Source organism: Macaca nemestrina, chromosome 1 (genome assembly GCF_043159975.1).
Source record: "Macaca nemestrina isolate mMacNem1 chromosome 1, mMacNem.hap1, whole genome shotgun sequence".
NCBI lineage: Eukaryota > Metazoa > Chordata > Mammalia > Primates > Cercopithecidae > Macaca > Macaca nemestrina.
The window spans coordinates 112688260-112704728 of NC_092125.1; the positions used below are offsets into that span (position 1 = coordinate 112688260).

Genomic DNA, 16469 nt, shown 5'->3' on the forward strand with positions numbered 1-16469 from the left:
CCGGCCAGAACCTTGGTAGGTTCTTCCTGCTGGGGCAGCTGATTCCCTTGTGGCCCAGGGTGGGTCTAAATGCTTCTTTTGTGGGCACTAGCCTGGAATCAAGTGCTGTGGGGTTCTGTCCAGTACTGTGTGTCACTATGGCAAGACTGGTACTAAGTTTCAATATAAAGTCCCACACTTTCCCCCTTGTCCCCAACCCATTAGATTCTCTCTTGGAGATGCTTTCCTGTGGCTGGGGCAGAGGTGGCATAGGCAATGCAAGACTGTCCTTCCTCCCTTCTTCAATCATCTTTCCTTGTTTTCATGTTAAAAGCAGGTGCTGTGATCTCTCACCTGGTTAGCTCTTGTGAAAGTGTTTTCTTGCATAGACAGTTGTTCAATTTGATGTTCCTTCAGGGAGACCATTTCTGGAGAATTCTATTCTACCATCTTTCTCCACCTTCTACCTATTTATTTTTTAAATGTGTCTAGTAAATAATTGTGAAGTGATAGCTTTATTTTAATCTTGGGGATCAAAAGCATGTAGCTAAGAACTTTTCCCAGGGAATATTTTAAAATTTTTATATCCATGTTTATGGAATGACATGCTTTTTGATTCAAGGTTCTTAAACTTAGTTTTAGTTTTGATTCAATGTTATAGAACACTGTTTTTTTTAAACTGTGATCTGCAGCCCACATGTAATGGAATCACCTGGGGTGCTTATATTAAAAAATGCAGATTCTAGGGCTCACACCAACTAAATCTCCTGGGATTGGAGACCAGCAGGTAGCTCGTATAATCTCCACAGCTGCTTCTAAGGCACACCAAGTTTAAGAAGCATTCTTTCATATTTTCAGACGGGATTCTTACAAAATGACAAAGAAGGAAAACCTTAATCTTTTAAAGTTAGAGTTCGGGCGTTAGACTGTGCACTTCCTCAACACAGTTTGTCTTTCCCATTCTCCCTTTCCAGTTCCTTATACTGTCAAGGGATTGGGGCAGAAATGGGAAACAAAGCAGTGAAAGAAAAACTATTTATTTCTTTATACACATTTTGCTTTAATAATCACCAAAAAGACTTTCATTTTCTGTCACCCACCCTGTCCACCGGTTATGTTGGCCTTCAATATATGGCGATAGCAACATATATAAATCTATATCATACATTTATACACACACACATATTCTACCAGCACTGTGAAGACACAGACTAGGCTCTATGAGGCTGGGGGCCTCTCCCATGCCACTTAAAAATGAGCACAGGTTTGCTCTATGCAAGAATTTCAACAGAATTGGTCTGGCCATCAGTTCCCAATTTCCCCGAGGTAAGATAGGATGACAAAATGGGACAGCATATTTGAAATGAGGTCAGTCCAATTTGGATATCATAGAAGAAAAGAAATCGGATGTGCTAGGTTAAGCCTGAGATGATATCTGGGAAGTCACCACATTCATGATGTGAACTCAAAGAATGCAGGTGCTACAGTCAGACCAAAGCCCAGCCTGACTTGACCCAACAGGGTCAGGTGTGGATCTGTGAGTAGTGCTCACTGAGTGCCAGCAGTGTCCGGCAGGGCACCGCTGCTCAGTAGTGTGCTTTTAGAACCTGCCAGAGGAGCTCCAGCATTGGGACCACGTGCCCCATTCATCAGAATCAGGGTCCTATATCCACTGAACTTTCCATCTCAGGACAGCTGATGAGGCAAGAAATGTGCTGTTGCTAGTTCCCAAGCTGCTGGGGCTGTTGAGAAGCAGTACCACGAAACCTTCTATGCAAACTACGCATCTTCTGCTTAGTGCTGGGCCAGGTGGACCTTGGCTAACGGTATTCCATAGCTCTCAGAAAGGCTTTCTGGCTTTCTCCCAGCTCCACCAGGATACACCTCTGACTCCCTCTTCTGGACCCTCCGGTGGACTTGGAGGAACGAGGCCCAGATGCTCCTCAGCAGATAGGTAGCTGCACAAAAGGGGGACAGGCCCACCTTTCCTGCTGTTTTAAGGACTTCTGGTGGCTGCGCTTCTTGCATGGTGCCTGGAAGGCAAGGGTCACAAGACTGGAGTACATGACAGAGCCCTTAGGGATTTCACCTGCAGACAAAAATAAAACAATCCAAATCAGTGTATATTGCCAGGCCCTACTGATGGCTACCTGAAGCTGCAGTGAGAGCTACAGGGTGACCAAAGTCATGAGCACGATGAGAGCCAGTTAAGAGGATGAGCTAAGAGCATGCGCTGCAGTCTGGAGAAGCAACCGGTGCCCGAGGTTACGGGGAGCCTCCCCACCTCCCTGTGTGCTGAGATCCCTGCTCCAATTCACTGCACACTGGGCGGCTGGATCCTACCACTGCCTCTTTAGGGGCCAGGTGACTCTCCAAATCACTTTGTCTCAGCAGAAAGAGGCCTTTGCCATCTCCACCCGAGAAAGAAGTGCTTAGCGTGAAACATGCACATATAGAAACAGCCTGTTGTAGGAAGAAGAGGACATTTTGTGGGGATGTCCTCTGTTAAGTTTATGTCCAGTCCCCATAATGAGGGTGTGGAGGGACCAAGTCCACAAGGACCTCAAAGCTCAACTAAGTCCAGTTCCATCTTTGACAGATGAGGGTGCAGCAGTCTCACAGAGACTAAGGGACAAGCTGAAGCCACAGGCCAGTTAGTGATAAGCCAGGGATTAGAACTGAGGCCTCGGGTCCTTTCCAGTGATCTATGGGAGGTGGAGGGGAAAGCTTCCACACTGGAGAAAGCCAGTGGATACTAGAGACTTTTGGGTTACCTTTTAGTGGATACTAGAGACTTTTGGGTTACCTTTTCCGGGACAGGAATAAGGCTTTACAGAGGCAATCCTGTAAGTGCTGCTCTAAAGAGGCTCAGAAAAGAGAAGAATTATCAGAGAAAAACAAAAGGGAATTAGTGAAAAAATAAAAAAATTAAAAAAAAAAAAGAGCAAGTTAAACTGGCCCAAGCCATTTTCACACTGTGGAGATCAACATTCTCTCAGGTTACAGTTTAGAAACATTTCTAGGAATGTGCTCAATTGCTTATGGCAAAGCTTTGAAGTCCAGGTTTAGTTTCTGATTTTTAAACCATTTCATATACCTCAAGTTTTTCTTCAAAGCACTTCCTAGGGAATGATTAACACTTAGTGTTTTAAGTAAACATAGATAATGTCTGGTACACTTGTAATATTTTTCCCCTGAAGGTTCAGTTGTTATTCACTAACAAATTCTCTTTTAGACGAATGAGACCCAACAGATCTCTTTTGTCATGTTGCTTAAAGATACAGCAAAATCAAATTGCTGTTCTTAACCCAGGAGTGTGCAGTGAAATCAGTTGACTAGGTTGCAAATTCCTTTTATTTTTTCATGAAGAGTAGAACACATAACTGGCCTCAAGATCCCTCTATCAAAAGCTCATTCTGAGGCAGACTCCCGAATGTCTAATGACTTCAAGAGTCAGCTGAACTGCATTTCTCGTCTCCTGACTCGGCATCAAAGAAGAAAAGTTGGAGTTAAAAGGAGAGATGATGACAATGTGAGAGTGAACCAAGATACACGGGCAGGAGCTGACGGGGTGGGAGGGTGATGGGAACAGAAACTAGCAGGACTCTCACTGAGGACCTGTGATGTTGCAAGCGGACCCAAATCTTCTCTTGGAAGGCCAAAGCAGGCCAAGGTCACCTACAAGATCTGCTAATGGATGGTGATGGGTTGGGGACAGGCTTGGTGCCTCTGATTGGTGCCGTAGTTTTCTTACCTCTAAGTTAGTCCTTGCCTTCTTTAAAACATCGTGTGTTCTGGTTACTGAAACAACAAAAGAGCACCACAGAGTAGAAATCCACAGCAGAAATTAACCCTACTTGCTTAGCTGAGAATTCTAAAGCATTTATTTCTTTCTGGCCATTCGGCTTGGAGTCTCCTTCTATCCACCCTGTCCTCCCCTCCCTCTTCATCCACAATTGCTCGTGGCACAGGAGGTTTGGGGACATCAAATCAGTCTCCACTCCCAACATCTCCAAGCCCCCCGGTCACTGCTCCTCTGCAGCACAAGTGGGGCATCGGGAAGACTGCCCGTTTCTTCCCCCATTCCCTCTCAGGGAACCTACGCTGGCTGACGATGAACTGCTCCATGCTCTCCTTCTGCTGGTTCGCGGTCTTCAGACGCTCAGCTGTGCTCTGAAGGAGCCGCTCCTGTTTGGATACTTGGGTTCTCAGTTCCAGAAGTTCCCTTTCTGTTGATTCTCCCTGGATAAGAGGAACAGACTCTTACTGAACAGGCAGAAGGACCAAAGCACCCTGTGCTTTGTGGCTCTTTCCAATTCCAAGAAGGATTCTACAATCTTCTCCACCCTCCTGAACTGGATTTCCTCCTTCACAGCCTCAGATACCTCCAGCTGAGGACAGTTTAGGATGAGGCCATTAGGTAGGAATATTGAGACTCTGGAATTCCCCATGTAGACTAGCACAGGCCCACACACCTGTAGCTTAAGAGAATGTCACTTCAGGCTGGAATAAAACTCCCAACTCTGAAGAGGACCTTGCTTTAGTCCTGATATCAGTTCTGTCACTCCCTTCACAGGCAAGTTCAGAAATGATACATTCGGGAGAGAGATCTGGACTCAGGAAAGTTTGCAAGTTTGTAAATATTTGTGCCAATATGGAGATGGCAAAACACCGTCTCCCTGGAATGAGCCTAGCTGGATCCCAAAGGTGTTGGTGACATTGATCTGGAGCTGGGATCCCTGGGGAGGGAATCCTGAAACCTGTCTCCTCGAGGGTCTGCCAATCAGAGTTAGCCTGAGCTCTGAGCAGATCCTGAGGAGTGGCTGACTTTCCCCAGGCCTGGTCCAGAGATGCCAGCTGAAGTGATATGCTGGAATTCCAGGCAGCGGCTGAAAAGGCTCAGTCTCATGGGGGCATTCTGTGATCATGTGACCATGGGACCTGAGGGGTGGGAGGTGGGTGCTGAAGCTTTAACTGAATTTCAGCTCAGCCAAACTGCAGAGAGGTAAAGAAACTGAACCTTTATGGATTGCCAGGGTTATGATGTCTCCGCCTTCTCCACACCCCTTCCTCTTCTTCTTTGATTTTTTATCCAGGGGCCAGGGGGTTGGTGGGGAATGGGATGTATTTACAGCTGCAATGAAAGCAGCCACCATGGGTCAGAGATGTCCCTCCAGGGACACTCCTCTAAGGTCCTATCCCAATTCACTATGTGGCTCCCGATTTTCTGGAAAAGCTGTGACACTGAAGAGACAGAACAGTATTGGAGGGCAGGAAAACTGGGTTCAAACCAAGAAGGGACACTGGCATCTTACCACTTTGCCAGGCAGCACAGGGATGTGGGTGCTTGGCAGGGCCGCTCTCCAGAACACGGTGAGGAGGGAAGCCGACTCCTCTAGGGCATGGTGCAGGGCAGTAGTGCTTCTCCGAAGCTCATGTATGCCTTTGCTGCCCATCACCTGGGGAAAGGTAACACCACAGGAGCGGAGAGATTACTTTCTTCCCCCTGCATGGGCTCCCGCTTCCTTTGTGAGTGAGGCACAGAACATGGGCCTGCTTGAACTGTGAAGCCCTCGCACAACCATTTGCAGCTCTCAGAACTAAGGTGCTGGTCCCTTTACCAGGTATGCCTCCCTCCACCTGCAGAACCCACAAGGCTTTCAAAACTCACCCCCCTTGCTGTGTCCTCTATGAACCTGTTACCTTCCTTGCCTGAGATAAATGACCACGTTTGCATTGGCGGCCTCACAGCACAGAGGATGGCTTCTCATGCTGTGTCTGTAGCCCCTTACTGTGCTGATCTACTTGTGTGTGTGTCTTGCCCTCTAGTGTGGGGTTCCGTGGAGGCAGGGCTGTCCCTACGCATCCATGGGTCTCCAGCAGCTCAGACAGCACAGCCCTGGTGCCTGGTCTCTCTCACTGGCAAGGCGCTCTGAGAAGCTTTGCTGACTGCCTTCCCTCCCTCTATGCAGTCTGCACAAGGAAATGCCATGGCTGCCAGGCTTCTCACCCCTTCCACATGTGGGGGCCATACACCTGCAAATCCTTCAGTTTCTGTCCACCCCATTGTGTCAACTCTGCCCACAGATGGTCATGTGCCTGCATAAAGCAATGGCAAGAAAAGCCAAAATTGACAAATGGGATCTAATTAAACTCAAGAGCTTCTGCACAGCAAAGGAAACCACCATCAGAGTGAACAGGCAAACTACAGAATGGGAGAAAATCTTTGCAATCTACTCATTTAACAAAGGGCTAATATCCAGAACCTACAAAGAACTCAAATTTACAAGAAAAAAACAAACAACCCCATCAAAAAGTGGGCAAAGGATATGAACAGACACTTCTCAAAAGAAGACAGTTATGCAGCCAACAGACACGTGAAAAAATGCTCATCATCACTGGCCATCAGAGAAATGCAAATCAAAACCACAATGAGATACCATCTCACACCAGTTAGAATGGCAATCATTAAAAAGTCAGGAAACAACAGGTGCTGGAGAGGATGTGGAGAAATAGGAACACTTTTACACTGTTGGTGGGACTGTAAAATAGTTCAACCATTATGGAAAACAGTGTGGTGATTCCTCAAGGATCTAGAACTAGAAATACCATTTGACCCAGCCATCCCATTACTGGGGATATACCCAAAGGATTATAAATCATGCTGCTATAAACACACATGCACATGTATGTTTATTGTGGCACTATTCACAATAGCAAAGACTTGGAATCAACCCAAATGTCCATCAGTGACAGACTGGATTAAGAAAATGTGGCACATATACACCATGGAATACTATGCAGCCATAAAAAAGGATGAGTTCGTGTCCTTTGTAGAGACATGGATGCAGCTGGAAACCATCATTCTCAGCAAACTATCGCAAGAACAGAAAACCAAACACTGCATGTTCTCACTCATAGGTGGGAACTTGACAATGAGATCACTTGGACACAGGAAGGGGAACATCACACACCAGGTCCTATTGTGGGGAGGGGGCAGAGGAGAGGGATAGCATTAGGAGATATACCTAATGTAAATGACGAGTTAATGGGTGCAGCACACCAACATGGCACATGTATACATATGTAACAAACCTGCATATTGTGCATATGTACCCTAGAACTTAAGGTATAATAATAAAAACAAGAAAAGAGGAAAAAAAAAAAAGCTCCCAAAGGCTGCTAGGCAATGCCACGTGTTTCTGTGGGGCTGAGGGGAAATATCCAGTCAGCTACATCTAGAAAAGAGCAGAACTGACAGTGAAAATAGGAGACAGAGAAGACAGAGCCTGGCTGCTATACATGGAAGAGGAAGCCTCAGCTGTTGAGAGATGCAAAGCACGAAAAACAAAAACAAAAACAAAAATGGTGGGAGAAGGAGTTACCATCAAAGGAAGAAAGGGCACAAGGAAACAGTGCATCTAAAGCTACAGGTGTGATTACCTCTGTGCCTTGGGCTTCAAGGCCAGGGAAGCTGCACGCTGACCTCACAAGAGACACTATCTTTTTGACCAGCAGCTTGCCCTCCACAATCTGCTGTCTCAGGGCACTGTAGTCATCAATGTGGCCAATGACATGGCGGCCATACTTATTGGCAAAGGAGCCATCAGTAGCATCACCCTCCAACTTGGGAGGGGTCTTCATTACTGGAGAAGTATCCAAACCCAAGCCTGGAAAAGAAAATAACAACACAACAGAATCCTCTGTTATTCATAATGATATCCTAGGTTTGCTCCAACTCAGAAGAGGTAGGAGACAAGAAAAGGAAGAGGCTGGGAACAAGAAAGGAAGCCTTGGAATGTACAAGGGTGGGGCAAAGACCATAGAGATCTTCTGGCTTCTATATTTTTATAATTTTTCTTACATCATCTCTTAATGATAAATTTGCCAGGGGACAATTTTTTCTTATTGGCCAATGAAATAGGACAAATCATAATAAATAATAAGTTTCTGGGTAGAGAAGACACAGACAAGGAAATCAAGCTGGATACAGAGAACATTTTCAAGAATGGAGAGATTATGGTGCAATGAAGCATAAACAGCAGTAGGAAAACTACAGGAGGATGAACAATGGCAAGAAAGGCAGCCACAGAAGGTGCAGTGAGTAGGGCTAAAGGCCTCGGGGCACGCAGAGAAAACTCTGTAAATACAGATAATATGTTTAGAGACAACAAAAGATTATTTGCATTAATCACTTTCCATCATCAGTCCCTGGGCCCTTTAGTTGCCATATTTACCATTTTTTCTGTGGATTATGGCCGTTTCTGAGCCAGGAGTAGAGGAAGCAGAGCTGGGGAGGACCAGAGCTGGGGAATTCATCACAACATCCCGGACTGGAGGGGACACAGCTGAATCTAGGGGGTAAAGGCAACCACAGTTTTCAGGAGCCCTGGAACACACAGCACATGAAGCACATGCACACCTAACCGTCCCCACTGAGGTCTAAGGTGGCAGGACTCTCCTCTTACAGAATTATCCATACCCCACAAGCAAAAGCAAAAGCCAGTGAGTCACTGAGTTCAGAATGTTTCCATTCTTCAGAACAAAAAGATATTCCTTTGACTGAGGGGTGTTCCATGAGAAAGAAACCTCTAGTTTGAAAAATTATTAGGTGTATTTTTATAAACCGAGTGTTGAGTATAATTTGTGTGTGGTATCTAATACGATGCCCTGTAACTAAATGTAATATGTATAAATATACATCGTACATATTAAAATGTAGAATCAAGGAACCAAGGAATGAATGGATTCATGGGGGACTAAACTCAACATTCTAGTCATCATTCTGATGAGCTAATAATACCGAAAAAGTTGACTTGTATGAGAAGAACGGAGACAGAAGGCTTGGTGGGTTAACATTGTCTTGCTGGAGACTAAAAAGTAACCCTATGGTGGAGGAATTGGATAATATCACAAGGTAGAAAAGGTCCTGCTCAGGCAAGTGTGGCCCAGTGCCTGTTTTCCAGCTCAGGCCTCGGGGGTGCTGGAGAAAGCGGGGCAGGGACGGCACCAGTGGGGCTGAGTCTTGGCTGCTGTGTGGGAAGCCAGTGAGAGGGGAAGGCCTGGTTAGAAGGAAGAGTTGGAGACATAACTGAACACCACAACCATCAGGGCAGCCCAGAGGAGGGCAAGGCGTCCACCTAACGTTAGCTGAGAAGTTCCTGGCGGCCAGGCGGTTTGCTTGGCAGCCTACATGTGTTTTTTTAATTGAATTGCCAAAACAGCATAATCATGTTATTGTCACCTTTATTTGACAAATAAGGTTACTGTCAGATAAAGGAGCATCTACAAGAACCAGAGAAACATAAAGATTCACATGACCCAGAAATAGCTGGCAGGAGAGTTTGAAAGCTCAGCTTTAGAGAAACTGAACAGAAGTGGCTCCTGATTTGAATGAAATTGAAGGTGTGGACATGGAGGTGAGTGGAGATGGTGTGCTAAATGGTGTATTAAAAGGAAAAAAGGACAGAGGAAGTAGAAATTGAATGATTTAAGAGACTAGGGGGACACCACTGACATTTCAATGAAAACTGGGAGAAGTGAGATTGATGGGGGATGTTGAGAAGAGAAGGGGGACCTGGTCAAACACACCTATCTGAAAAGGCAGGCAAGAGGTGGGGTAGAGAAAGCGAATGATGGCTACCCGAAATAAATCACCCACCACCCAGGACTTCCCCAGAGCCCTGTTTCCTTAGGGGCAGGAACATTTTGCCACACACTGAGTTCCCCACCTGTGATGGAAAGGGGGACTAGAGAATCTGGGAAGGTCGGCAATATGGAGACAGGGCACCATGAGCTGGAAGGAACACAGACTGAAAATCACAACACCTGGTTCTGATCCTGGCTTTGTCTATAACTTCTCTAAACACTTGCTTGTCTGTTAATATCTCAAGACCTAAGTTTTCTTATGTGAAATACAGAGAGAGCAAAACCTGCTTTACTTCAGGTGAAATTCTATATGTGAAAACGGTTGGCTAATACTAAAGCACTAAGCAAATCCAAGAAAACGATACGAACATATACACAGCTGCTAATTACTGAGTAATTCTTAGTTGCCAATCACTTGTAAATGATTTCATTTAATGCTCAAAATCATATAAGGTATATATTATTATTATCCTCATCTTAAATATGAGGAAACTAAGGCTTAAACGTCTGAGACTTTAAACACCCTGTCCAAATCAAACAACCTGTAAAGCGGTAAACTCAGAATCTGGAGCCTGGTCTGACCTAAATCCCATGCTTCACTCAGGCTGCTAGACTTGAACATCTCTGATTTCAACCTGACCCCAAGGAGCATGGACCAGGCAGATTGCACCTTCTGCCACAGACATCCTGGTGATCTCCCCACTGGCCGAGGGCTTTCTAAGTCCCTTTTCCTTCCTACCTTGGAGGAGCAGCTGCTTGTTTCCAGGGTCAACGCTGGCTGGGAAGTTCTGGTTAACGGAGGAGGGGCTGAGGCTGCCTTTGCCAGCACCGCTATCCAGCTGCTGTTGCAGCTGCAGTCGCAGACAATTGTTCCCCTGAATGCTCTGCTCCAGCTGCCCTCTCAGAGCTCGTACCTCTGCCACCAGGTGGCTCAGGTCACTGCTCAAAGGGATTTGGTGACAGGCATCCACGCTGTAAGCTAAGAGAGAAGAGGAGTCTGGTAACATTGACCCAAGTATTTCCAAGCACTTGTCAGAACCCTCCTCTGTGACATTCTTTTCTGCCAAGGATCCCACTATCATCTGAGTCTCATGCAACCCATCTATGATAGAGATGTCACCATTTCTGTGTATGGCCTGGGGATGGCACTGAGCTGGCACACATCCAGTTTGAAACTTCCCTGTGGTTTAAGTTACACACATGCACCTAAACAGCATTTGACTGACAGATGAGGATAATTGAGCTAGAGAAGGGTAGCAGATGAGGGAGAAAGAGATTTGACAGTCTTCACTCTCAAAAATGAAAGACGAGAAGGAGGTCTTTTGGTAGCGTGTGAGAATGTGAGTTGGGGACCTTAGACCAGGGATTATAACTGAGTTTTTCAATTTCTCTCTCTCTCTCTCTCTATATATATATATATGTGTGTGTGTGTGTGTATGTATGTGTACATATATATGCCTACTTATAGTGTGTATATATGTTGTGTATGTATATACATACTATATAGGTGTATGTATATACATATATACATGTACATATATGTACACACATATATACCCATATATATACACACACATATATAAAAATATATATATGTATATTTACCTCCATTCACTACACGTCTATTTCTTTGTAATGGGGATGAAGAGATCTAAGAAATATTCTACAAGGCCACAATCCCTTATCTGAAAACCTTAATGCCAAATATATTTTGAAAGGTAAAATTTGTTTTAGTTTTTAGCAAGGTAACAGGGTGCATATATCATATATAACATGTACCCAGTTGCAGGTGAGCCACAATCCTTAATCAAACATATAACTATTTCTGTAATCAGCTATGTGAATATTCTAAGTAGATAAATACTCAGGAATATCCTCTTGTCAGTTCATCTAGATTTTGTCACTAAATGAGTATTTGAAAATTTTTAATTTGGAGATCTTACTGAATTTTGAAATTACAGAGAAGAGATTATGGAGCTTCAGTGGTTGCAGCTTTGAAACGAGTCCTAAAAAGCAGGGAGAAAAGCATGAAAGGAAAGGTAGCTCAGGATGAAGTAGTTTTAGAGACTTTGGTAAATAATCTACTCTTGAATTTTGCCCAAAGTTTTATGATGTTCCTCTCTCTCTTCCTCAATCCAACTTCTCACTAAATTTTGCTTATTTTTTAAAGAGATGTTTTTAAATCTGTCTATACCCTTTCATTTTCCCAGTAGCACCTTATATTAGACTGTCATCTCTTAATGTGCCAGAATAGCGCTAGACCCATCCAATAGGTTTCCCAGATTCTAATGTCTCCCAACTCCAGGACATCCCCTGAGGCTTAGCATCTTAAAGTTCTGTTTTCATTATATGCTTATCTTCTTTGAAAAAGAACAGACTTAGTTTAATTATCTACTATACAGAATGTCAACTTTCACCCTGACCTGTGAGCTTTCAAGATTTGGGGACTCTGCTCCTCCATCCTGACTTCTCACGCCCCCAACCCGAAGTTTCTCCTGTGGGCAGGCTGGTCCCACTGACCCAACACTCACCATGACTTTGTACTTAAGCTATTCTCCCAGCCTGGTGAGCCCCCTGTATTTCTTCAAGTTCCAGTTCACCTTCTCTTTCGAAAATCAGGAAACTAAATCAGGATTTATGATAATTCGAATCTAAATTCCACTGCCCTTCACCCTTTGTCTAGCCCTCTGAAGGGACATAAAATATACATGAGTTTTTTTCACCCGACAGTTCTTCAAATACCCGAAGCCAGTTCTCATGTCCTGAAGATCTTTTGCAAGCCTAAATTTCTTTAGTTTCTTTGACCAGTTGGAGATTTCTGGTCCACACCATTGTGCGCCCTGTCTTCATTATGTTCCTTAGTGTGTCAATGCCCTTTTCAAAGATGGTGCCTCTTAATCTAACAATATTTTAGACATGGCCTCCACAGGTGAACATCACACTTACACTACTGTAATGTCAGTTTGAGCTGGCATTTCTAGCAAACTTTGGCCTACGCCTTAGTTGTGTGAACATGTTTCTACCAAACCCCAAACCCTCAAGTCCACGAACTGCTGCCTGTCCTATATTTCTACCCTCATCCTATATTTCTATCACTGATATTTTTCATCGAGCTCAGGATTTTGCTTTTTATCTTTGCTAAATTTCATGACATTGATGTCAGTCCTCTGTTCAGCCTGCTGTGACTTATTATGTTTTAAGTACCCTTCTCCATTTAAAAAAGAATGAAGAAATATATCAAAATTCTCAAATATTAGATTATTATTTCAGCAGGCAGCAAAGTCTTCAATAAATGTCCTTATTATTTAAGTCCAGGAGTGAAATTTAGGTCCTATTAGTGGTATTTCTATAAGGTTTTTTTGTTTTCGTGTCTCTTAATTTTTTCCTGTGGGCAGGCTGGTCCCCACTGACTCAACACTCACCACGACTTTGTACTTAAGCTATTCACCCAGCCTGGTAAGCCGCTGTATTTCTTCACATTCCAGTTCACCTTCTCTTTAGAAAATCAGGAAACTAAATCAGGACTTATGAAAATTAAATGAAATAAACTGAAAGCCAGATGTCACTAGGGAAAGGGTCACGGTGGGAGCAGACTGCCTGCTGCATTGGGCTGAATGGGTTGTCAGTATGTATTACCGACAATATTAAAGGCCTTTTCAAATGATGATATCATTAGGACAGTTCTTTTGCTTTAAAAATGTTATAATCTAGACATTGATAGGAATGTCTAGATTTTCTTACAGTAATTAGGAATGATCAGGCTGGATCTTGCTCATGCCACCAACCTGTCCCCTTGAGCTTTGTGTATGAGAGTTCCTACTGGAAGTCCCAGGCTCGGGTGGGGGTTTCTGAGATAGAACTCTGTCACTTCCCATGATCTCCACAACTCCCAAAGGAAAGACCTCACTAGCATGCTATGCGAGGGCAAAATGCTCATGGGGTGAGGGGAGAAGAACACATACCTTTCAGCCCCTTCTTGGAATTGCCATAAAGTGCTTCATAGATTTGTAGCTCTGACTGGAGGGACTCAAAGAGCTGCTGTTTCTCTTCACACTGTTGCTGCAGGAGGACCAGCTTGTGCTGCAGTCTGACCAGGGAGAGGCAAGGCCCACTGAGATGGCAGAGCCACTCAGCCACATGAAAGCAATAAGCTGAGAGCCAGATGTCAACTCAGGGGGTCATGAAGACCATCACTTTTATTTTGCAGATGTGGAAATGGAGGCTAAGGGAGGTCAAGTAACTTTGCTTGAAAACACACCATTACCTACATTAGTTCAGAGCAGAACAGACACACCAGCAGTCTCCTTACTGCTCTTTGCATTCTGACAAGCAGTTACAGGGCTTATGCTGGGACCAAGCATCACAGCCAGTATAGAAGCTTCCTAGGTGATGGTGAGACTAATGTCCTATATCTAACTGAAAGCATGGAAACCCTTCTTTTTCATGTCTCTCATATACTGAAGACTTCTACAACAGAGTTTTACTCTCTCAACTTGGGAGTGACAAGGCATTCCCAGAGAAGTCCTTTCTTCTGCTGAAAGCGCCCCCTGCCCCAACACACAAAAATCAGGAATAGCAGAGGGAACATTGAGGTTTCCAAAAGAGGACACCAATTGTCTTGCCAATATCCCATCTTCTAATGTAAGAATGAACATAAGAATGAAGAATGCTTCCTTCTCTGTCAGTGGGTCCCCTCTTACCTGGAGTCGTTTTCCTGGAGGGAAAGACGTTCCTCCCTGAAATGCAAGACCTCTTGCTGCTTCTCCCTCAAGTCTTCCAAAAGCTGCTGCCTTTCCACCTTCTGGTGCTCCAGCTCCTTTTCCAGCTCTTGAAGGTGGGATCGAGAGGACAGCAGAGCCTCCCTCAGGCTTTCTGTTTCCTGGGAGTGCTCTGGTGAGAGAACACAGGAGGATTGATTTATTATGATGGGGCTAGAGCTCAGCAGAAAGATAACCCCAAGCACATACACCCTGAAACAAAGCCAAGGAGCAGGAAAGGAAGGCCCTATGTTGGTTGGGAAGAGCATGCTGGCTCAACATATCCCGCAGCCTGGAGAATGGTGCATTTCTCTCTTTGCAAAACCCTTCATTCCACTTATTTAATCTGTCCTACCTTGCTCTTAGAGAAATTCTGGTTTCTAATGCTCACCATTTTCCAGGTGCTCACACACCATCTGTTCAATAATCCATTCTTGAATTTTGACAAAGATCAACATCAAGATTTCTTTTTGGAATATATAATTTTCATTATTTTGAAAACTGGGATATTTGTTCTTTTTTGGAACTTGCAGCAGTTCTCTGATTTTCACAAGTTGTCAAAGATTATTGAAGGGACTCCGAAAATACAGCTGCAGGTTCAGTAATCCTCTGGGGAAAGATTCACCTAAGCCTGGCGAATTGTACTCGTTTAAATCTCTTACTGTCTTCTTACTGTCTTCTCACCTGTGAGGTCTGTTCTATTCTCTCCAAGCATGCAATGGTAGCTTAGTAGTTCTGACTTCTTTCTTATCTGTTAACTTTTGTTATCATCCCCCAGCAGTGACCTTTCCTTTTAACTCTTCTTGCTAACATAGAAATCAATTAATTAAATTAATTAAGGTAGCTAATTTAGAAATATCTCTTGGTGGCTTTTTCCTTTTCCACAAACATTTCTTCGTTCTGGGCTTAATCCTTTTGGACACTACTCTTAGTCTATTTATGGCTGTTCAATATGTTATTAATAATACATTGATCTGATCAAGTAGACTAACACCAAGGTCAGCAGCCTCCCAGCCACACGAGAAATGATGCCCACCTGTGAGCGCCCCCTGGCTAGGGCTGGGAAAGTGCTGGGGGGAATTTGCTAGTGCCACTTGGCACGGAATCATAGGAGTACTGACCAGAGAGGAGCCCTGAGTGTATGAGTGAGGGATGTGGTGAGGAGGCAGAGGGATGGCAGAGCAGGGCCAGGAGGGACACATGCTGCTGCAGTAAAGTCCGGAGAAGCTTGAGAGGGAAGATAGGCATTCACACTCCCTCCTTTATTGGTTCCAAAACAGTTGTGAGTGAAGGGAGGTAGAATAGATACCAGACTGGTATCCAGATTGATAGCTCATGACTCTGGATATATGCAGGTGGGCTTATGCAGAAATGATGGATTTCCTAGAGCTCTTCGCTCCTGGGGACTAGGAGTCTGAGGGGCCCATAGTTGGAACATCTTAGAAAGCAGCCTTCTCTAGACTGAGAATAGCTGTAAGTTTGGGTTGGTGGATCTGAGCAGCTCTGTTACCTTACCTTCTTCTGTTTGCTTCTCCAGTTGGTGATTAGTGTGGCCAGGGAAGAAAGAAACTTAATAGTGACCACAGTTTGTGGGTTTTGACCACGTACCTCTGGAAACATGACTCAGTTGAGCCTGAAGTCTTCGATTTTCTTCCCTGAGGACTCTGTTCTCATTGCAGAGCTGAGGTATGGACTCCAGGCCCTGACTGCAGAAGTTAGAGGTGGATCCTGTCCCAGAAAGTACACATTCGGGTAACAGAAGCTTCCAAAAATTTCCCATTCTTTATCTCTCAAAGATACTGCCCCAACCCAGCAGAAAACCCCAAGGACTCAAGGCCTGACCCAGAATGAAGCATGGGGGGCTGGATACATGTTTTCTGTGTGCCTCTTCTCAGTGGATTCTTTGCATGCATCATCACATGCCATAACTGCAATGGTGCAGGAGGCTTGATCTCCCTAAATAGCTGCTGCTGTGGTATAGGCCAGACAACAACATATGGAAAGACTGGCCTCCATGTGACAGCAGCTCGGAAGAAGAGTGTAAGGAGAAAGGCAACCTTGGTATAGCAGCCACGGGGGGAGTTG

At 44.6% G+C, this 16469-nt stretch overlaps 1 protein-coding gene and 1 long non-coding RNA gene across 27 annotated transcripts in view; one reads left to right on the forward strand and one right to left on the reverse strand.

The window, feature by feature from the left end:
* Positions 1-1000: 1000 nt before the first annotated feature.
* LOC105479022 (myomegalin) overlaps positions 1001-16469 on the reverse strand; it is a 220063-nt gene continuing 204594 nt past the window's right edge. For 9 of the 26 annotated variants that reach the window (XM_071069801.1, XM_071069768.1, XM_071069823.1 and 6 more), the window contains 11 exons: positions 15993-16112; positions 14328-14517; positions 13590-13714; positions 10367-10606; positions 8217-8333; positions 7423-7649; positions 5295-5438; positions 4083-4221; positions 3734-3780; positions 2786-2837; positions 1651-2068 (listed from right to left, as the gene is read on the reverse strand). In XM_071069801.1, coding sequence (XP_070925902.1) covers positions 1923-2068; positions 2786-2837; positions 3734-3780; positions 4083-4221; positions 5295-5438; positions 7423-7649; positions 8217-8333; positions 10367-10606; positions 13590-13714; positions 14328-14517; positions 15993-16112 — 1547 coding nt within the window. In that variant the 3' untranslated portion in view covers positions 1651-1922. The other 17 variants (XM_071069792.1, XM_071069790.1, XM_071069844.1 and 14 more) reach the window with 5 other exon arrangements.
* On the forward strand, positions 8808-16075 carry LOC139356373 (uncharacterized). The gene is made up of 3 exons (XR_011608142.1): positions 8808-8916; positions 9242-9398; positions 15922-16075. It is a non-coding gene; the product is annotated as an uncharacterized lncRNA (long non-coding RNA).